General features: G+C 39.7%; 1 protein-coding gene across 1 annotated transcript in view; it reads right to left on the bottom strand.

Annotated features, from left to right (window-relative positions):
• The window catches only part of CCDC38 (coiled-coil domain containing 38), a 49225-nt gene that overhangs the window by 8226 nt on the left and 17731 nt on the right, over positions 1 to 23268 (bottom strand). The window contains exons 7-14 of the mRNA XM_044226328.1: positions 21697 to 21860; positions 21505 to 21585; positions 18707 to 18867; positions 17194 to 17283; positions 16224 to 16275; positions 12274 to 12343; positions 3498 to 3649; positions 2084 to 2219 (exon numbers count right to left, since the gene is read on the bottom strand). Coding sequence (XP_044082263.1) covers positions 2084 to 2219; positions 3498 to 3649; positions 12274 to 12343; positions 16224 to 16275; positions 17194 to 17283; positions 18707 to 18867; positions 21505 to 21585; positions 21697 to 21860 — 906 coding nt within the window. The remainder of the gene's footprint in view (positions 1 to 2083; positions 2220 to 3497; positions 3650 to 12273; positions 12344 to 16223; positions 16276 to 17193; positions 17284 to 18706; positions 18868 to 21504; positions 21586 to 21696; positions 21861 to 23268) is intronic.

The raw sequence follows: 23268 nt of genomic DNA, 5'->3' as shown, positions 1-23268 counted from the left end.
GTTTAGAAATAATAAAATACTGATTTTATCATTACAAATCCAAAGTAACTGATGATTTATGAATATCAAAATTAGATAAAACTGTTTACTCATAAAGGATTATGTTTTGCCCATCTGAAAGAATGGGAGTGATTCTAAGAATATTTTTCCCCTGTCAACTTTCCTGCTCTGTCCCCCCTTTTCCACACTAGCATTTCACATCTCTAGGACACACTATGAATTATTAGGCCTATTTCCCCAGACTGCAATACTTGAATACCAAAATTATACTTGTGACCCAAATTTATCTTTTAAAAAGTGATTTTTCAGATCAATTCTACCTATTGTGTTTAGGGATCCAGTTGCCTTGACGTTTAAGAGTATTGAAAATGTTACTGTTTTATATAGCTCTCCTAAACTTGGATGAAGGGGGTTTGGTTGGGGGAGAGTGAAACATCGCTGATATTTATCTGACATTTTTTTGTGTCAGTCAGCTTCAGAATTATTTAAAACAACTGAAGGGTGGAAGCACCCCAAACATTCATCAGCAGAGAAATGGATAAACAGAATGTGGAATGTAAATACAGTAGAATATTATTCAGCCCTAAAAGCAATTAAATTCTGACGCATGCTACAGCATGGAAGAACCTTGAAAACATGATGCTAAGTGAAAGAAGCCAGGCACAAAAGGACAACTATTGTATGATTCCATTTATGTGAAATATCTAAAAATAGGCAAATTTATAGAGACAGAAATTAGGATAAAAATTACCAGAGGCCAGGAAGATTGTTTAATGGATACAGAGTTTCTATTTGGGATAATGAAAAATTCCGTAAATAGATGGTGGTGATGGTTACCCAACACTGCAGATATACCTAATGTCCCTTAACTGTACACTTAGAATGGTTAAATGGTAAATTCTGTTACATATATTTTACCACAAACAAGGTTTAGAAAAAGCCAACACTGAAGAACTGAAACGTGGCTGTCGTCACACTTTGTACTCTAGCAGTGCATGACCCAGTGCGTTTCCCTCCTAACTCAGGATACTTACTCTACCACCCTAGGAAATGTGTGTGTGGGAACGAATCATAAACCCGAGTTTATGTAAAACGAGTCATGTAACCTTACCCATCCTATGGTTAGGGAGGACAGTCTTCTGAGTGAATTCCCCCAAATCTACCTCTGTTTGAAAATCAAGTTCATAACCATAAATGTTTTATTAGCCTCACAGATGAGATTTGAATTTTTATTTCATTTGAGATTTTTTTCATAGTTTATCATTTTATTCTGTTTTTGTTTCTCAGATTTTTTAAAAAATCACTTTTATTTATTTATTTATTTATTTATTTTCAGCATAACAGTATTCATTGTTTTTGCACCACACCCAGTGCTCCATGCAATCCGTGCCCTCTCTTAATACCCACCACCTGGTTCATTTGAGATTTTTTACAAGGAAATCAATGCTAGTGGGAGTTTGTTGTGGGTCTAGAAACTAATCATTCATTCAACAAACATTTATTGAGCACCTACTTTATAGGGACACTTAACATATCTAACTAGGAAGGCTCATACAGTCCCTGCCCTGAAGGGATTTGCACCCAGCTGGGAGAGATGTGCAGGTAAATAGTACATAAATGTGTGTCACAGGGGCTCCAATAATGGATCTACATATGCAAGAGAAGCCAAAATCTGTTAGAGACTCAGTGCTGGGCAGATACGCCATTCAGTTTTGATTCAGTGCTTCCCCTGTTAATTATTTGCTCTTCAAATTACTATCAAAATGGTCATAAGCAATGACCTACTTCATGTATATACACTCTGACTAAAAGAAATGTATCTATGGGGGGGAAAGGTCAGTATCAGATCTTGTAGTAATTAGAGCAACATTTTAGGAGTCCCATTGCCAATTTGAATGCTTTCTACTCTGTAAATTGATTATTGCATACTGATACGATAATCCCAAACTGGTTTTCTGCCTCTGTCATCATCCTAGGATTTGTGGTGTGCTTTAACTCCCCACTCCAATGCTTAGTGGACAGGGAATGCATATTATTATTAATATGAACCAAAATAAAATTACCATAGGCAAAGAAGGATTACCTGAGTGTCTGACTGAAATTCTCCAAAACTAAATAGCCTGGACCTTAATTCCAGTTCTGCTGCTTTTTCCTCTTCTCTCTCACAGCTAGCCTTAAGCATTTCCTTGTGCTTCAGAAGAAACTCTATGTTGCTATTTCTATGGCAAAAGAAGAAAGAGACCCTTGTCTGTAATTTCTGGTTTAGAAATAAATCATCAGTCAGGACTTTCAACACTTTCCATATCGTATCAACATCCTATGTCTAGCAAGCCAAACACAAGTTCGTAGTTTAAGACTTCGTCAAATTACATGCAACTTTTCAGGTAAAATGAGAATAGTAAATGCGTAAATGCTGCTTTTAACTTCCACCAGGAAGCATTTTCTTCCTGTGGTTCCTCTGAAACCTTCCAAATAACAGCAGAGATGATGTGTCAGGAAGCCAAGTTGTGATGTGATCTAGAGATAGATTCTGTTCTGACATAGATCCCCTTTTCCTGCCCAACCTACCCACATCGTCCCCAAAACACATATATGTCAGGGTGAGAGCACCATATGTGGTAAGAATTGGGAGAGAGGAGACAAGGGTGAAAAGGATACACTAGTGGTAATGGGGTGGCTATACAATCATGATTTGTAGGGTCTTAACTTTTGAGTAAGTTAATTTGTTCCAAAGTTCAGCGTAGTTTCACCTACTGTTTGAAAAGACTGCCGTCTTTTGCCCCAGAAAACTTCCTAAAGAGGCTTTACACATTTTTATAATGGGTAGATAAACACATTGAGTCTCTGCAATTCGAAGCTATTTGCCAGTAGCTTCCAATATTCCTTCCAATTATATAAAATTTTACGGAAGTGGTTTTGTGAGTCATCAAATCCAGCCTCCTTCCCCTGACAGAAATCCCTTTTTTGAGAGGCCAGCTCTATCTACATATGTACATTATAAATGCTATAATATTTGAGGCACATAACTTTGTTGAGAGTCATACCAGGGAAAAATGCATGGATTAGGATTATCATCCAAAGCCTGATTTGATTTGTTGGATGGTAGAGTGAAAACTGCCCCAAACAAAACCCAATGAGTTGTGGGATCACTGTGCTGTGTGCCTGAAACTAATGTAACACGTGTGTCAACTCTATTTCAATAAGAAAAAAATTAAGACAGTACCTTTTAATTCTTTATAATCTTTCAAACTACCTTTTATTTTTGCTAGTTCGGAAGATATTTTGACAAGTGAAAGGAAGTAGAGACTAAAATGAAAGTCTATTCTGTGTAAATACAACTTCTACATTTTATACCCTACAATATAAGTTACTATTAATAAAAATCCCACCCTAAATCCAGAGAGACCCTGAGGAAGGTTCACGTAGGAATAAGAAGGAATCTGTCTCAGGTTAGAGTCTGCTTAATGGAATAAATCTACTTGTTCTTAATAACTTACATTTTATCCTGTATAAGTTTTTCTCTTTTATTTACATCTTCAAGATTTTCATCTACATCTTGGGAATATTGTACCAAAGTTAGATTCTGCTCTTCCAGCTCTGTGAGGACTTGAAGTAACTCTTCTGGTTCTTTGAAGTAAAGCTCTGGCTCCTAATCAGTCGGTAATGAATATAATTCACTTAAAAATATGCTACTTATACTTATCTAGAAAAGAACAGTGAGGAAAAGGAATGCCATTCTGATTATGAGGGAGGTAGGCAGAGAATGGCAAAAGAGCCTATCTCCATGACAGCTGGACTTCAGGAAGAGGACATTTAGGGTGCTGGGGGAGATGCAAGGTAATATAGAAGGAAAAAAGGAAGATAAGGAAAACAGAAGAAGGGATGGAGAAGAGCAGGCCAAGGTAGGAAGAAGGGGAAAATGGGTCAAGGGAAAGGCAGGAAAGGGAATAGAAGAAAGAAAAAGGAGGCTAAGTGAAGGTCATTTTCTCCCTCCATTTTATTTTATATTTCCCCAAAACTTAATAAATATGTATTACTTTGAGTTTAATTTTTAAAAAGATGGCATGAGTATTTCACACCATGTTCATCATATTTAATATAGCAAAGAGGTGGAAGCAACCTAAAGGTCCATTGGTGGATGAATGGATAAAGAAAACATAGCATTGCCATACAATGGGATATCATTCAGCCTTAAAAAACAAGGAAATCCTGGCACACGCTACCACATGGGTGAATCTGGAGGACATTAGGTTTTGTGAAAAAAGCCAAGTTACAGAGAGACAAAACTGCATGATTCCACTTTTATGAGGTATCTAAAGTAATCAAACCTTAGAAAGTAGAACCATGGTTGCCTGGGCTGAAGGGAGGGAGAATAGAGAGGTTCAGTGGGTTCAGGTCTCTGTTTTGCAAGATGAAAAAGTTCTAGAGATCTGTTGCACAAAAATGTGCATATAGTTAACGCTACACTGTACATTTAAATATAAAAATGGTTAGGACGATAAATTCTGTTACTTTTTTTTTAACCGCGATTTTGAAAAAAGATCACTAGTATAAGATGTGTTATATGTAATAAGGGATGGCGTTTTGAAGTGTTTTTTCTGTTTGTTTCTTGGGAGTTTCTGTGGTTATATTCAGGATGAGGTTAGCTCCAAGTCAGTCTTGTCAAATAAAGGGCTGTTTTGTGGAGAGTAGATTTGTCTTACAGTACAGCTACACAGCCTATCTCAAGTGCCATTAAAATGATAAGCAGTCAGAAAGTGGCTATTTTCTGCTCTGCTCTCTATATATCTCCTTAATTATTACTTCTTATAAACATTTTTCATTAGATGATGACAAAGATGAACTATAGATGCAACTGGGAAACGGCGTCAAAGTCGTCCCTTCTAAAAAATTGTGGAATATTTCGAAAAGGAAATTTTAATTTTTAAAAAATATTTTATTTCATTTTCTTTTATTAATTATTTTTATTAACATATAATGTATTATTTGCCCCAGGGGTTTGGGTCTGTGAATCATCAGGCTTAAACACTTCACAGCACTCACCATTTCACATACCCTCCCCAATGTCCATAACCCAACCACCCTCTCCATACCCCCCCTCCCCACAGCAGCCCTCAATTTGTTTTGTGAGATTAAGAGACTCATGGTTTTTCTCTTTCCTGATCCCATCTTGTTTCATTTTTTCCTTCCCTACCCCCTAGACCCCCCACTCTGCCTCTCAAATTCCTCATATCAGGGAGATCCTATAATAATTGTCTTTCTCTGATTGACTTATTTTGCTCAGCATAATACCCTCTAGTTCCATCCATGTCCTTACAAATGGCAAGATTTCATTTCTTTTGATGGCTGCATAGCATTCCATTGTGTGTGTGTGTGTGTGTGTGTATGTGTGTGTGTATCACATCTTCTTTATCCATTCATCTGTTGATGGACATCTAGGTTCTTTCCATAGATTGGCTATTGCAGACATTGCTGCTATAAACATTCCAGTGCCCATGCTCCTTCCGATCACTACATTTGTATCTTAGGTATCTTAGGGTAAATACCCAATAGTGCGATTACTGGGTCATAGGGTAACCCTATTTTCAACTTTTTGAGGAACCTTCATACTTTTTTCCAGAGTGGTTGCACCAGCTTAACATTCCCACCAACAGTGTAGGAGGGTTCCCCTTTCTCTGCATCCTCTCCAACATCTGTCATTTCCTGACTTGTTAGTTTTAGTCATTCTGACTGGTGTGAGATGGTATCTCATTGTGGTTTTAATTTGTATTTCCCTGATGCTGAGTGATGTTGGGCATTTTTTTATATGTTTGTTGGCCATCTGGATGTCTCCTTTGCAGAAATGTCTGTTCATGTCCTCTGCCCATTTCTTGATTGGATTATTTGTTCTTTGGGTGTTGAGTTTGATAAGTTCTTTATAGATTTTGGATAGTAGCCCTTTATCTGATATGTCGTTTGTGAATATCTTCTCCTATTCTGTCAGTTGTCTTTTGGTTTTGTGACTGTATCCTTGGTGTGCAAAAGCTTTTGATCTTGATGAAGTCGCAGTAGTTCATTTTTGCCCTTGCTTCCCTTAACCTTTGGCGATGATTCTAAGAAGAAGTTGCTGTGCTGAGGTCAAGGAGGTTGCTGCCTATGTTCTCCTCAAGGATTTTGATGGATTCCTGTCCCACATTGAAGTTTTTCATCCATTTTGAGTCTATTTTTGTGTGTGGTGTAAGGAAATGGTCTGGTTTCATTTTTCTGCATGTGGCTGTCCAATATTCCCAACACTGTTTGTTGAAGAGACTTTTTTCCATTAGACATTCTTTCCTGCTTTGTCAAAGATTAGTTGACCATAGAGTTGAGGGTCTATTTCTGGGCTCTCTATTCTGTTCCACTGATCTGTGTGTCTATTTTTGTGCCACTACCATACTGTCTTGATGATGACAGCTTTGTAATAGAGCTTTGAAGTCTGGATTGTGATGCCACCGACTTTGGCTATCTCTTTCAACACTCCTCTGGCTATTCGGAGTCTTTTCTGGTTCCATATAAATTTTAGGATTATTTGTCCCATTTCTTTGAAAAAAAAATTGTTGGTATTTTGACAGGGATTGCATTAAATGTATAGATTGCTTTAGGTAGCATAGACATTTTCACAATATTTGTTCTTCCAATCCATGAACATGGAAAGCTTTTCCATTTCTTTGTGTCTTCCTCAATTTCTTATGAGTATTTTATAGTTTTCTGAGTACAGATTCTTTGCCTCTTTTGTTAGGTTTATTCCTAAGTATCTTATGGTTTGGGGTGCAGTTGTAAGTGGGGGTGTCTCCTTAATATCTCTTTCTTCTGTCTTGCTGTTGGTGTATAGAAATGTAACTGATACCTGTGCATTGATTTTATATCCTGATACTTTACTGAATTCCTTTATGAGTTCTAGCAGTTTTGGAGTGGAGTCTTTTGGGTTTTCCACATAAAGTATCATATCATCTGCAAAGAGTGAGAGTTTGACTTCTTTGCTGATTCAGATGCCTGTAATTTCTTTTTGTTGTCTGATTGCTGAGGCTAGAACATCTAGTACTATGTTGAATATCAGTGGTGCTAGTGGACATCCCTGCCATGTTCCTGATCTTAGCAGAAAAGCTCTCAGTTTTTCCCCATCAAGAATGATATTCACTGTGGGTTTTTCATAGATGGCTTTGATGATATTGAGGAATGTACCCTCTATCCCTACACTTTTGAGAGTTTTGATCAAGAAAGGATGCTGTAATTTGTCAAATGCTTTTTCAGCATCTACTGAGAATATCATATGGTTCTTGTTTGTTCTTTTATTAATGTATTGTATCTCATTGATTGATTTGCAGATGTTGAACCAACCTTGCAGCCCAGGAATAAATCCCACTTGTTTGTGGTGAATAATCCTTTTAATGTACTGTTGGATCCTATTGGCTAGTATTTTGGTGAGAATTTTCGCATCCGTGTTCATCAAGGATATTGGTCTGTAATTCTCTTTTTGGGTGGGGTCTTTGTCTGGTTTGGGGATCAAGGTAATGCAGGCCTCATAAAATGAGTTTGGAAGTTTTCCTTCCATTTTTATTTTTTGGAACCGTTTCAAGAGAATAGATATTAATTCTTCTTTAACTGTTTGGTAGAATTCCCCTGGGAAGCTGTCTGTCCCTGGGCTTTTTTGGGGGGGAGGTTTTTGATGACTGCTTCAATCTCCTTACTGGTTATGGGTCTGTTCAGGTTTTCTATTTCTTCCTGATCCAGTGTTGGTAGTTTATATGTCTCTAGGAATGCATCCATTTCTTCTAGATTGTCAAATTTGCTGGCGTAAAGTTGCTCATAATATGTTCTTATAATTGCTTGTATTTCTTTGGTGTTGGTTGTGATCTCTCCTCTTTCGTTCATAATTTTATTTATTTGGGTCCTTTCTCTTTTCTTTTTGATAAGTCTGGCCAGGGGTTTATCAATCTTATTAATTCTTTCAAACAACCAGCTCCTAGTTTTGTTGATTTGTTATACTGTTGGGTTTGTTTGTTTGTTTCTATTTCATTGACTTCTTTTCTGATCTTTATTATTTTTCTTCTGCTGCTGGGTTTAGGCTTTCTTTGCTGTTCTTTCTCCAGCTCCTTTAGGTGTAGGGTTAGGTTGTGTACTTGAGACCTTTCTTGTTTCTTGCGAAAGGCTCGTATGGCTATATGCTTTCCTCTCAGGACCACCTTTGCTGTGTCCCACAGATTTTGAACAGTTCTGTTTTTATTATCATTTATTTCCATGAATTTTTTCAATTCTTCTTTAATTTCCTGGTTGACCCATTCATTCTTTAGTAGGATGCTCTTTAGCCTCCATGTATTTGAGTTCTTTCCAACTTTCCTCTTGTGATTGAGTTCTAGCTTCAGAGCATTGTCGTCTGAAAATATTCAGGGAATGATCCCAATCTTTTGGTACTGGTTGAGACCTGCTTTGTGACCCAGGATGTGATCTATTCTGGAGAATGTTCCGTGTGCACTAGAGAAGAATGTGTATTCTGTTGCTTTGGGATGGAATGTTCTGTTTTTATCTGTGATGTCCATCTGGTCCAGTGTGTCATTTAAGGCCTTTATTTCCTTTTTGATTTTTGCTTGGATGATCTGTCCATTTCAGTGAGCCGGGGGTGTTAAAGTCCCCTACTATTATTGTATTATTGTCAGTGTGTTTCTTTGATTTTGTAATTAATTGGTTTATATAGTTGGCTACTTGCATGTTAGGGGCATAGATACTTTAAATTGTTAGATCTTGTTGGACAGACCCTTTGAGTCTTGACCCTTGAGTCCTTCCTCATCTCTTATTATAGTCTTTGGCTTAAAATCTAATTTATCTGATGTAAGGATTGCCCGCCCAGTTTTTTTTTTTATGTCCATTAGCATGGTAAATAGTTTTACACACCCTCACTTTAATGGAGGTGTCTTTGGGTCTAAAATGAGTTTCTTGTAGACAGCATATGGATGGGTTTTGTTTTTTATCCATTCTGATACCCTCTGTCATTTGATTGGGACACTTAGCCCATTTACATTCAGGGCAACTATTGAAAGACATGAATGTAGTGCCATTGTATTGCCTGTAAGATGACTGTTACTGTATATTGTCTCTGTTCCTTTCTGGGCCACTTTTAGGCTCTCTCGTTGCTTAGAGCAACACTTTCAATATTTTCTGTAGGGCTGGTTTGGTGTTTGCAAATTCTTTTAGTTTTTGTTTGTTCTGGAGGCTTTTTATCTCTCATTCTATTTTCAATAATAGCCTAGCTGGATATAGTATTCTTGGCTGCATATTTTCCTCCTTTATTGCTCTGAATATATCATGCCAGTTCTTTCTGGCCTGCCAGGTCTCTGTAGATAAGTCTGCTGCCAATCTAATATTTCTACCATTGTATGTTACAGACTTCTTGTCCCGAGCTGCTTTCAGGATTTTCTCTTTGTTGCTAAGATGATGGGGTGTGGACCCATTTTTATTGATTTTGAGGGGGGTTCTCTGTCCCTCTTGGATTTTGATGCTTGTTCCCTTTGCCATATTAAGGAATTTCTCTATTATAATTTGTTCCAGTATACCTTCTGCCCTTCTCTCTCTCTTTCTTCTTCTTCTGGGACCCCAATTATTCTAATATTGTTTTGTCTTATGGTATCACTTATCTCTCGAATTCTCTCCTTTTGTTCCAATATTTGTTTGCCTCTTTTGCTCAGCTTTTTTATTCCCCATCATTTGGTCTTCTATATCACTAATTCTCTCTTTTGCCTCATTTATCCTAGCAATAAAAGCCTCCATTCTTGACTGTGCTTCATTAATACCTTTTTTATTTCAGCTTGGTTAGATTTTAGTTCTTTTATTTCTCCAGAAAGGCGTTTTATTTCTCCAGGCAGGGTTTCTCTTATATCTTCCATGCCTTTCTCAAGCCCAGCTAGCACCTTGAGAATCGTCATTCTGAACTCTAGATCTGACATATAATCAATGTCTATACTGATTAGGTCCATAGCCATCAGTACTGCCTCTTGTTCTTTTTTTTGGTGAGTTTTTCTGCCTTGTCATTTTATCCAGATAAGAATATATGTATGAGAGAATAAAATACTAACAGGGTGGCAAAGATTCCAGAAAAATGTACGCTAACCAAATCAGAAGAGACCCCAAACTGAGGGGAGAAGAAAGGAGGTAAAAAGAAAAAAAAAAAAAAAAAAGAAAAAAATATATATATATTAGACTGATGAATAGAACAGAGCTACCCACTTTAGGAGTTTTTAGGAGTATTTTGGTCTCTTAGAAGAAACTACCTCCCAAAATTTTAAAGAAAGAAAACCTTATATATATATATACAAAAATAAGAGTAAACATAATGAAGGGATGGAATATGACTGTAAAGATGAAAATTTTAAAAATATTCTAAAAAAAAAAAAGAATGATAAGGTAAGTTGGTTGGAAAAAAAAGAAGAAAAAAAAGTGGGGCGAGAATGTGCTCAGGCTGGAGACTAGAACAAAGCCTGTACTAGATTTAGGGTATATTTTGATCTATTAGAAGAAGTTATATCCCAAAATTTTTTAGAAAAAGAAAAACCCTATATGTATACAAAAAATAAGGTTAAATACAACAAAGGATAAAATATGACTATAATAATGAAGGTTTAAAAAGATTTTTTAGAAAAACTAGTTAAAAAATGTTAAAAGAGAAAGGAAAATTTTTTTAAAATAGAAAAAGAAAAAAATAAAAAAATTTAATTTTACTTTGCAAGACTAAAGGATCATAGGGAGAAAGCCTTGAATTTCATGCATTGCTTTCCCCTAGCTCTGGAGTTCTGCTGTTCTCCTTGATCAGTTAGCTTGTTCTTGGCTGGATGTTCTTGTTGATCTTCTGGGGGAGGAGCCTGTTGTAGTGATTCTCAAATGTCTTTGCCTGAGGCAGAATTGCACCACCCTTGCCAGGGGCTGGGCTAAGAAATCTGCTCGAGTTCTCTCTTGGGAGCTTTTGTTCCCTGAACGCTTTTCGTAGAGCTCTGGAGAACGGGAATGAAAATGGCGGCCTCCCAATCTCCAGCCCGAAGGAGCTGAGAGCTTGGGTCTCCACTCCTCAGTGCATCTTCAGAGAAAAGGGGTCAATCACTCCCATCTCCCTGGTCTCCAGCTCTGCTCTGGGTTCACCCAGCCTGTGATTGAGCGTTTCTGTCTCTGATGCACAGCCCCATTTGGAGTCTCCAACCCCAGCAGATTCCTGTCTCCAGAGGAGGAAGGTGAGTCTCCCCAGATCTGCCACTTGTGGGGTCCCTGCTCAAAGAACAGTGGTCCAACTGTGCCGCAGATCACAGTTTAAGGTAATTCCGAGCTGAGAGCTCACTCCTCTACTCTGTCTCTGTAGTCGGCTTCCCCCACTCCAATTCCTGGGAGCTCTGCCACACTCCAACACCCCCGATCTTTCAGTGACCCCACAGGTCCTGAGACTACACTGCCCTACGAGGGCTTACCGCCCCCCCTTACCCCTCCCCAACTTAGCCTCTGGAGTGATGTCCCTCAGTGGAGCAGACTTCTAAAAGTTCGGATTTTGTGATCTACTGCTCTGCTGCTTGCCAGGATTTGGCCCCGCCCCCCACTGTCTATCTTCCCATCGCCCAGGATTCACTTCTCCACACACCCGACCTTTCAGAAAGCGGCCAATTTTCTGTTCCTAGAATTGCTGCTTATCTTCTCTTAGATCTCCTGTTGAGTTTGTAGGTGTTTGGAATGGTTTGATAACATCTAGCTGAACTCCTGCGACCTGATGTCATTTCAGTCTGCTACTCCTCCACCATCTTAGATTTTATTTATTTATTTGACATAGAGAGACACAGCAAGAGAGAGAACACAAGCAGCGGGAGAGGGAGAAGCAGACTTCCCACTGAGCAGGGAGCTCGATATGGGGCTCAGTCCCAGGACCCTGGGATCATGACCTGAGCTGAAGGTAGACAATGACACAGCCACCCAGGATCCCCTAGGAAATTTTAATTTTAAAAGAAAAAAATGAGTTCTAGGGACCCCTGGGTGGCTCAGTTGGTTGGACGACTGCCTTCGGCTCTGGTCATGATCCCGGAGTCCCGAGATCAAGTTCCGCATCAGGCTCCCAGCTCCACGGGGAGTCTGCTTCTCTCTCTGACCTTCTCCTCACTCATGTTCTCTCTCACTGTCTCTCTCTCAAATAAATAAATAAAATCTTTAAAAAAAAAAAAGAAAAAGAAAAAAATGAGCTCTTATTCTCGTCACCAAACACAATATTTAAATTAAAAAAGATAATCTTGTTACCAGATCATAGTCCATATCATTCTCTAAAAATAATTCCGAGCTGTCTTCTGAACTGATGCTCTCAGCGTGGCTGTAAAAGAAAAAACGTCTGATTTCTGAGCCACTTTCAGTCAACAGATTTGCTTCATTTCTAAATTGTCTTTGGAACCTAACTATAACGTAGTCCTTTTCAATAGCCTTTTTAGCCTTTTAGGAAACCGCTGTTTGTAGGAATCAGTGGATCCCATACATATGCAAAAGAAAATCAGATTCCATCCAGACAAGGGTGACATATCTGAACAAGTGAGACCACAAGGAAGGGCCAAACCATATGGTACCAATTATTTGAGGTGCATTTATAAGAAATCTTTTTAAAGAAACACATGACAACCTACATTGCTGCATCTGTTTTGTTTCTTTTAATGCAGTCTTCTTGACAAACTAAACATGTGCTCTAGTGCTCAAAACAAAGCTTGTTCCCAGAGTAACACAGTATTTGTCTTTTGAAGAGTGGATTTTACTCTTAAAAATATCTTTTTAAAATATCTTCTGATCAGGCTGAGGAATATTGGTTGGGGGGACAGGAGATGAGGTACGCTCTTAAAGAATAATTATGTGGTTTGCATAGAGGCTTTGGAAAAATCCTTTAAGAAGGATAAATTGAAAATGATTGGAAAATTAAAGAGGCAGAGACTAGAGAGAGTAAGGTGGCTGTTGGTGTGATCTAGGTAATGAACACGTTCAAGTAGAAGGTAGTGATGAAGGAAAGAGTGAGTAAATGGGCTGGGGATGGGAGGAGAATCTAGAGATATATGAAAGAATGAAATCCTGGGAACCATGAGTAGAAAGAGCTACCGGAGCCAAAAAAGAAGGGACAGAGATGACTCCAACATTTGTAGTCTGTGAATCTGGAATAATGGAAGTCATCCTAATAAGATGGAAAACAGTTAAAGGATGAGCTAAGAAAAAAATTAATATTTGCTTTGTTTGTGTTGAGTTTGAGGGAACAAAATAGAGCTGCCCTTTAAGGCATGAAAAATAAAGTGTGGGAACATGAAGAAAGAGCCATAGAAGTGAATGAATATTTGGGAAACATCCTCTGAGAAAGCGTTTGATAACTACTGTCCACCTAGCTCTTCTCTTGATCCAATGGTATCATTTTCTCATCAGTCTTCTCCCACCTCTCTGAAATTCTTGTTACCTTTTTGGTTTCCTTTTCGACATAAATGTCTGTGGTTCCTCAGCCTTCTTCCCCTCTCATTTTATCCACTCTTTAGGCGTTATTCACCCTCTTTCATGGATTCTATCACTGCTAATATACTAATGGCTCCCACATATCTATCTCTTTCTCTTGAGCTCTAGACTTCAGTGTCCAACTTCCAACTGGACATCAGTGTCTGCTTGGCTGTCCTACAAGGAGCTAAAACTAAAACAATCAAAATCACACTCCTTTATCTTCCCTTCAGGCCTGCTTCCTTAACAGTGTTCCAAGTATTATTGAATGCCAACACCATACAACCAGTTGCCACACAGAGATTTGGAAGTTATGCTTGACAAATCTGTGTTATTTTTGACCATTCTCTTTTCCTCACACTTCCTCTGATATTTATTCGAGCCTTTCAAAGCCTATCAATGCCATTTCCCTGAGGTGTCTCACAGCCCTTCTTCTTTGTCCCCACTGTCACGCTGTGGCTGAGGTTGAGGTTGTTCATTATCTCTCCCTTGACTTGTGACACCAGGCTCCTAACTGGACCAATCTTACCTCTAGATTTGTCTCCCTCCATTTCATTCTCTAAAATACTCCCACTTCCAATTTTCTAAAATGTACATCTGATTGAGTCTCTGTTATACCCTTGCTTAAAACCCTCAGTGGCTCCCCAGGACCCTTGGGACAAAGCACCACTGCTTACCTGCTCATGATACAATAACTATTCACTCCTTGAGCCTCTCACTTTCACCCTGTGGCCCAGCCATTTTGAGGACGGGTGGGAGATGGGCACAATGTGAAGGGGAGTGGGAGATACAGGCTTCCAGGTATGGAATGAGTAAGTCACAAGAATAAAAGGCACAGCATAAGAAATATAGTCAATGATAGCATAATAGTGTTGCATGGTGATGGCTATACTTGTGATGAGCATAGCATTGTATCATGATGTTGTACACCCAAAACTAATGTAACATTGTATGTCCGCTATACTCAAATAAAAAAATAAAAAATAACAAAGATAAACTTTTTTAAAAGCAAAATAAGATATATACATCTAAAAGTAATTAATAAAAAAGAGATATACATCTATCAGAATAGCTAAAATTAAAAAAATAATGAAAACAGTAAATGCTGAGGAGAATGTAGAGAAACTGGATCCCTTGTTCATTACTAGTGGGGATGTAAAATGGTGTAGCCACTCTGAGAAAAAAATTGGCAGTTTCTTTAAAAACTAAGCATGTACCTACCATCCAACTCAGCAACTGCACTACAGGCATTTATTCCAGAGAAATGGAAATGATGTGCACACAACAAGTTGCACAAAGATATTTATAGCGATTTTATTCTTTATAGCCCCAAATTGGAAACAATCTGGATGTCATTCAGTGAGTGAATAGTTAATTTGTAGTGTGTCCATACTATATTATCTTTGACTCTGTAACAACCCCTACACTGTCAAAAATCTGCATATAACTTTTGACTCCCCCAAAACTTAACCACTAATAGCCAACTGCTGACCTGAATCCTTACCAATAACTTAAACAGTTAACATATTTTGTATGTTATATGTATTACATACTATATTCATACAACAAAGTAGGCTAAATAAAAGAAAATGTCAAGAAGATCATAAGGAAAATACATTTACAGTATTATACTATGTTTATCAAAAAAAAATCCACATATAAGGGAAAATGCATAGTTCAAACCCATATTGTGCAAGGGCTTAACTGTGATACTACTCAGCAATATAAAGGAGCCAACTCCTGATAGACCCAACAGCTTGGATGAACCTTCAGAGAATGAATGGTCCGTAAAACATCCATTCCCAAAAGATTACGTCTGTATGATTCCATTTACGTAACAGTTTTGAAATGGTAAAAATCAAAGCAATAGAGAACAGATTAGTGATTCCAGGACTTAAGGAGAGGAAGAGAGAGGGAAGTGGATATACTACAAAGGGGCAACATGAAGAATCCTTGTGATGATGTTCTGTATTTATTTGTACCTTGACTGTACCAATGCCAATATCCTGATTGTGATATTGTACTGCAGTTTTGCAAGATGTTACCATTGGGGGAAACTGGATAAAGGGTACATGTATTATTATTTCTTGAAACTGTATGTGAATCTACAACTATCTCAAAAAAAATTAATTAATAAAAGCAAAGTAAAACAGTGACTCTTAAGCGCCACAGAAGTGGAGTGACCTCAGGGTCCCTGGAATTTAGAGTACAATGTCCGTGTTGACTTTTGTCATGTGTGATTGTCATGGATACTGTGTTGCTGGCCCAGATCCTCCCCTGGGGGCCAGTGTACCTATCCTGGTCATCAATATATTTTCTAAAATAGCCAGGGTTGAGAACTAGCAATTTATGAAATAATGAGTATTAATGAGTCAACAATTGTGTAAGGGACAAAACAAACAAAAAAGTTTTGTGATCCAATTGCAGCAGTTTTGAATGATGTGGTAAAACTGCAAACGCAGGAGTCAGCCGAGTAGCTTATCTTAGCTCTCTGAGAGGGCCAGACCCAGGATGCAGAGGGCAGGTGGTTTCTGCAAACAGCAGTGACAGGCACTCGTCAAAGAATGCACGGGGGCCTGTGGGAACTCAGCCACCTCAGGAGCACCCGGAAATGGCAGCCACCACCTCCCGTATCTGTTAGGACGGGTATTTGTAGGTGGTCTCTATGTTGAAGAAAGGCTAAAAGGGATATTATCTGAAAAACATTTCCAAGAGAGTTAATGAAGTAAGTACTATACCTTGATACAGATGATTTCTTACTCTGTGGAATGGACTTCTTGTGTGGTTTTCCTATTCATAATGCCCAGCCAAAGTCCATGTCATTGGTGATGGTGGAGATGAAAAGAAATAACATAGAATTAGAAATGAGTCCAAGTTATTTGGTGCAAGATATTCATTTTTTCTGCATGGATATGCCCATTCTTTTTATTAGAATGATAATAATAGAATGCCTGAGCTAATAGATGCCTGAGCTTATTTATTCTAATGAAATTGGATTCCAAGCCTAAAAATAAAATCAAAGGTAGTGGTGGGGTGGGGGGGGCAGTGCGGGGTATGTACTATCAAAAACATGATAAAACTATCGATAGTCCCAAATCAGGGGCATAAATTGTGAAATATAAATCATGGTTCTTTTTTTTTTTTAAACCTAACCAGGTATATTTCATATATAATCACAGATTTTTAAGAATCAAGGCAAAAAATAAAAATGATGAACACTGGGACGCCTGGGTGGCTCAGTTGGTTAAGCAGCTGCCTTCGGCTCAGGTCATGATCCCAGCGTCCTGGGATCGAGTCCCACATCGGGCTCCTTGCTCAGCAGGGAGCCTGCTTCTCCCTCTGCCTCTGCCTGTCTCTCTGTCTGCCTGTGCTCGCTCTCTCTCCCTCTCTCTCTGACAAATAGATAAATAAAATCTTTAAAAAAAAAAATGATGAACACTTCAGTTGTTACATTTTGTGGAGGGGGTGTCTTGTGCTGGTTCTCTGCCCCTGACTTCTGTGCCTGTTGTGTCCATTCATCCACCTCTCTGGAGTCTTGTAATCATGTCAGAGAGAAAGAAATGGAACGCCTCGCTCCCAGGGATTCTGGGTGATGTGGTCACCACCGTTTGTTTGCCAGGTTAGCTCAGAGGTCCTGGATTTCCAATTTGAAATGGGCAACTTCCTGGTTTTGCTTTTGTGAATGAAGTCCCAAATCTCTGGTGTTACCTTGGCGATCTCTTTCCACATAATAGTCATCTGAAAATGATATCTTCCTGGGATCCTCCGTACTGCCATCTGTTTTCATTGTATTTAGTTCTAGAAATGAAAAAAGCAGTGGGGGGGGGAGAAAAAAGGGGAAAACATTTCTGAGAGGTTTGTCTCATGATACAAGGACAGAAGTATAGGATGGGGGCATTGTAACAAGCAAATGTATGATGCTGAAGGCAAAGGCAGAATGGCGGGGAATGGAGGGGAACTGACCTGCAGGGCACAAGGAGGTCCCTGTTTCCTGCCTCAGTCAACAGCCTGATAACTTCTATAATCCCTGCGTCAGCCATTCACTCCTCTAGACTGAGGGACTCATTGCTTTCTAAGTATCCTCTAGTTAAAGGACAAGTCTAGGAGCACTGAAGTTTAAGCTGCTAAATGCAATTACTTCCTGATTTTCCTTTCTATAGGTTTTCTCTCTTGTCAAACTGTGTTGAGTTTAACCAAGTGCCATCACTGTGCTCAATACTCTGTACACATGACTTAACTTAATAACAGCAAAGTGAGCTGTGACAGCCACCACTGCTGTGCTGGGAAGTCTTTAACCATCAGCTCTCTGGAAGAGTTCTCCCTGGTTTGTCGTTTACTCGCTTCTGTGGGGTAAATGCTCTTACCCAGGAGTCTCAGGATCAGCCCTCAGCTGAAGACTCCGGAGAGAACTCTCTGTGTATCTCTCTCCTTTCCAGGACTCTGCTCTGGGAACTCCAGCCTCCCTATATATATCCTTAGCTCCGCCTCTGCAATTCATGGGGACTGCTGGGCTCCTCCTTCCTCTGCTACATCCTGGAAATGCTCCCCAGGCACTATGCTGAGACCATCATTTGGCTTATCTCATTTGTCTCTCTTCTCTCAAGGATATCTCTGCTTCTCTCCTTGATGCCTGATGCCTGAAACCTTCATATATTTTTCACTTTTTTTTTTAAGCAGGAGGATAAGTCTGGTCCATGTCACCCCAGAGTTGCTTTGATTTGTATTCTGATCACTTATTCGATTCTTACCTATAATAGGTCTATTTTTGGTCCATTGAGCTGACTTCCTAATACAAGTACCATGGGGTGTTAATTTCTGAGACTCTGTGATAACATATTATATAATACTTTAAAAGATTAGTAACACCAGGGCACCTAGGTTGCTCAGTGTGTGAGCAACTGACTCGTGATTTCGGCTCCGGTCGTGGTCTCAGTCAGGGTCCTGAGATGGAGCCCCACGTTGGACTCCATGGTCAGTGAGGAGCCTACTTGGGATTCTCTCCCTCTGCCCCTCTCCCCACTAGCACACACTTGCTCTTTAGATAAATAAATAAATAAATAAATAAAATCTTAAAAAAAATATATCAGAGATAGTGGGAATTCTTGTTCAGGTTCTGCTTAAAACAGAAATTCTGACTGTTTAATAAATTACTCAAATAAATATTGAAACATCTGAGAATTAGGGATATTTACTTAATTGAAATTAAGAACATGTGACTCACTTGTTAGTACTGGAAGACTGACATTCATACTCTCTCTACTCTTTCTCCTCTGCGCCCTTTTCAGCGCTTGTTGGATTTGCCAGTGTTTTGGAGACAATTTCAGCAGAAAAAATCCATATTTCATGTACTCTCTAAGGAGGAATTCTGTTTTTGCTATTTCACTACTCAAAAGAAATGAAGATATCATTAGAAATATTCATGTGAAAGCATGTTCATTTAAAAAAAGAAAGGTTTCACCAAATTTGTTCCCTTGATTATGTATTTGAATAATAATTTATATAACAAAAATTGTAAGTAGGGTCATAAAAATATGGGCGTCAAGAATATAAGATGAGGGGCGCCTGGGTGGCTCAGTGGCTTAAACCTCTGCCTTCGGCTCAGGTCATGATCTCAGGGTCCTGGGATGGAGCCCTGCATCAGGCTCTCTGCTCGGCAGGGTGCCTGCTTCTTCCTCTTTCTCTCTCTGCCTGCCTCTCTGCCTACTTGTGATCTCTGTCAGGTAAATAAATAAAATCTTAAAAAAAAAAAAAAAAAGAAGAAGAAGAAGAAAAGATGAGAAAAGAACCCATAAGAGTGCCACTGAATAAAACATGCCCAGGATATACACACAAGGAATAGACTGATGCAAGTTTACTCTTATTTCTGAGGGAAAGCTCGTATTAAATTTCAGGCAGAGGAAGAAATTAGTAGGCAGCAGACGATGGGACTTATGTGAGAAGAAAAAAGAAACTAACACGAGCGAGCTCCTACTATGGAGTGGGCAATACGCAGGAGCGTGACGGATACCATCGCCTTCTCTGTACAGCGCTTCACAATCGGTACCATTCCCACCTTTTGGAAGAAGAAATGAACGACTTGCAGAGTCCTCTGTCTAGTAAAGGCAGAGCCGGCACTCAGATGCGGCTGCGGCCGACTCAGAGGCCCAAGCTCTCGCCTCCGCTACCCAGGGACTTGGACTGAACGCTCTCCCCGGCCTCACACTGCTTTCCCATAATCGTGCTACAAAGTGGACCTTGAAGGAATGTTTAAAATAGCCACGAGGGCCCTCATGAAAGGGAGCTGCACCCGTTTTCTTCCCCGCGTCCTCAGTCATGCCCTCTTTAACACCCTCAACAGTGTCACCTCCCCCAGCAGCGTCAGCTCCACTACTTCTTGCAGGCGGTGCCTCCTTCCTCCCTGAGGGGAGCGAGATTCAAGAGGCAGCAAGCAGCTGGCTCATGCATCACGCTCCAAGACCTTGGGGGCCCCTCATGCTACTGCCACTGTGTTTTTAGTTGGAAATCGTCCCAGAGGCGCTGCAAGAACGGGGTTAAAATGGCTAGCATTGCACAGCTTGCGAGCAAAAGCTTCAGAACAAGATTCCTTCCCCTTTGTAAACAGATGTCCAGCCCTACCTGCAGTGGACAACCTTCCCGGGCCATCTCCAGGCCACAGAGAGAAAAAGGAAATAAATAGCAGGTGCCTGCATCCTTTGTGCTGTCCCCAGCTTGTTTTTCATAACCTTTTGCACCTTTCTAGGATGATGAGACACATACACACTAAGCCAGCTCTTTTCAGCAGGGCTGTTCGCTGGGTAGCCACTGTGCATAAACACAGGACTCCGTGCAGGCACAGCGGCTGCTACTCTGGCTCCACAAATAGAACAGAATCTTCTAATTACACGACAGAGTGAAGGCAGGAAGGGAATGCTCCACCTTGGAATAACTTCAACTTTAGGCTTCTAAAATAGAAGAGGCTCCAGAGCCAGGATGTGTTTGAAAACACACATTCTGTTAATATCAACTGGTTTCAAAGAAACTACCATCCGGTTCATTTGCTATAGTTTAGACAAGCTGCTGTCCTCTTCTCCAAAAACTCTAGGACTTGGTTTTAGAGGAAGGGTAAGTATCAAATCCTCAAAAAAGAAAAAAGAAAACAAAAAAAGTTATAGTATGACTTGACACCAAGACTAGCGTCTCCTGGGTCATGAAACTACTGTCCAAGAATGATGATAGAAGGAAGCTTCTTTAGATATTTAAAATTAGACCAAGTGAGATACACTTGACTACGGAAGAAAACATCCAGGCTTGGTGGGGGAGTGGTGGGTGGTATAAATTTATCCCAACTCTCCTTCCTGTGAATATGTCATTATAGATTCTGGCTTTTAATATCAATTCTAGGTTCAACTAAGTATAACTGTAAAAAATCCTGCCAACTATAGTTGAGAGATGGTTGTAAAAATGTATCCCAATTTTAGAGATGTTAAAAATGTGGAAAGAAATATGCCTTCAGATGAATGAAAGAGGGCACTTAGAAAATAATTTGTGGTACACTCTTAACATTGGCTTGCTTCTTTTCAACCAGTTTCTAGGCTTCCACACTGACAAGTTACAGAAACTTTTCAGCCAGAGGTCACTATGCTCTGATATCCAGGCAGAGACAGATGGTCCTTATTTAAAAGAGACAGATTACGTGTTTAAAAATAAGGTTATATGGGGACGCCTGGGTGGCGCAGTTGGTTGAACGACTGCCTCCGGCTCAGGGCGTGATCCTGGAGTCCCGGGATCGAGTCCCACATCAGGCTCCCAGCTCCATGGGGAGTCTGCTTCACTCTCTGACCTTCTCCTCGCTCATTCTCTCTCTCACTGTCTCTCTCTCTCAAATAAATAAAAATAAAATCTTTAAAAAAAAAAAAATAAGGTTATATGTAGAAAATCATCAACTGATAAGGAATATTCCCGTGAATGTCTTGCTGGGCACAGGGAAGTTTCCATGGGGCTGGGACATTTGAGAAGGAAAAGATGGTGCCCAGGGCTCACCTTTTCACGGCCTGCACCTCCATACTGGCTTTCTTGAGCTCTGCTGTCATTTGGAGTTTGTTAATAGTTTCCTGTGCTGCACTGAAAAGTAACAGGCATTAGTTAGTTTGTTTTGTGTTGTGTTGTATTCTGAGAAACTAAAAAGAAAGAGGGAGGGGAAAAGGCAATTTGGCCCAAGTAACAAAAACAAACATTTTAAGAGCATCTACAGATCGCTGGTCATTTTCTCGAAGGAACTCTTCAAAGGCCATTGCGTCTTCTTGGAGCTTTTTTTCGGCTCTTGTGAGTTGCCGTTCCTTTGCCACCATGTGTTTTTCAAACTTTTTAATTGTATTTCTTTTGGTTGACAGGGCATACTAGGAATATTGAAAACAGAAGTGCAACATTATGCCACATTTCCAGCTCATTGCTAGTACATTTCATCAGTCTGCTAATAAAGGGGAAAGTAACTTGCAAAGTGATCACTTGTATTAGAAATAATAGTATGCCAAGTCTTGAGACCATAGCCTTTATTTTACGAAGGAATTTATTTTGGGATCGTTAGAAGGGAGACTCATTCTTCTTTTTCACTTTTATGAAGAGGCTCAATATGGTTCCCCAAAATCAAAAGGAGCTGCATATCCCCTCAGGCTCTAGCCTAAAAAATAAAAATTAAAACAACAACAACAATAATAACTATGTATCCCTCCAAAGAGGAGGTCTACCTGGTATGATCCCCAGTAGCCCTCCAATATTTCTGGCCATTGGGAAATTGGGTGGTCTGTAGTCACAAAGCCTCTTGCATTAGGAAGCAGCCCAGAACAATGAGGTTTTCACCCTGCTATGCCTATGACACATTCCGCCAAGGGTAGGGGTCTTTAACCAGCCTCCAAGAACCCTGTGTAAATTCCCAAATACAACTTTGATATCTAGCATTTATTTTTTTATTACAGAATATAAGAATTCACTATGGTTTTTAATGTCATGCATGAAAAAGAAATTATAAATAAAATCATTATACATTATAATATAAATGAATTTAAAATATGTAAATGAGATCATTTTAAAGAAATAACAACTGGGGAGTCAGGAGCCAGATAAAGTCACCAGAGGTCTTCAGTAGAGGTGGGACGCATGTGGAGAACAGACTGTAGGGAGAAAAGTGGAGGCAGACCAGTGCTCAGAAGTTGTAACAATAATTCATGCAAGTGATATCGGGAACAGTGGCAGCGGAGGAGGTCATGAAAAGTAGTGTGAGTATGGGTATATTGGGAAAAAATACATTTGAAAGCATATTTGGATGTGGGTTGTAGGTAGGAGAGTTGAGGATAACTCCAGTGTTTTTGGCCTAAACAACCGGAAAAATGAAACTGCTGCTCACTCCGATAGGGCACTCCATGAGATGCAGCTTTGCAGGGGTAGGAAAGAGTATAGGAAGGGCAAAATTTTGGAAATGGGAAGTCCAAGGTGCCTACTGGGCGTCTAACCAGAGAAGTTAAGAACTACAGTTGCCTTTGTGAGTCTGGAGTTCAGGAAAGAAGATCAGGGTAGAGAAGTAAGTTTGGAAGTTGTTAACGGGGAAGTGGAATTTAAAGCCATGGGCCTGGAGGAGGGTAGATAGAGCATAGGATGAGGGGTGAGTCTGGGGGTGGTCCAACATTTGGAGATCCAGGAGAGGAGGAACGAGAAAAGAAAACCGTGAAGACGTGAGCAGCCAGTGACGAGGAAGAACCAAGAGATTGTGGGTCCTGGAAACCAGCCGAAGAAGACATTTCAAGAAAGAGG

Source organism: Neovison vison, chromosome 12 (assembly GCF_020171115.1).
Source record: "Neovison vison isolate M4711 chromosome 12, ASM_NN_V1, whole genome shotgun sequence".
NCBI classification, from domain to species: domain Eukaryota; kingdom Metazoa; phylum Chordata; class Mammalia; order Carnivora; family Mustelidae; genus Neogale; species Neogale vison.
The sequence above is the reverse complement of the archived record's forward strand: the minus strand, read 5'-3'. Positions and strand labels throughout refer to the sequence as shown.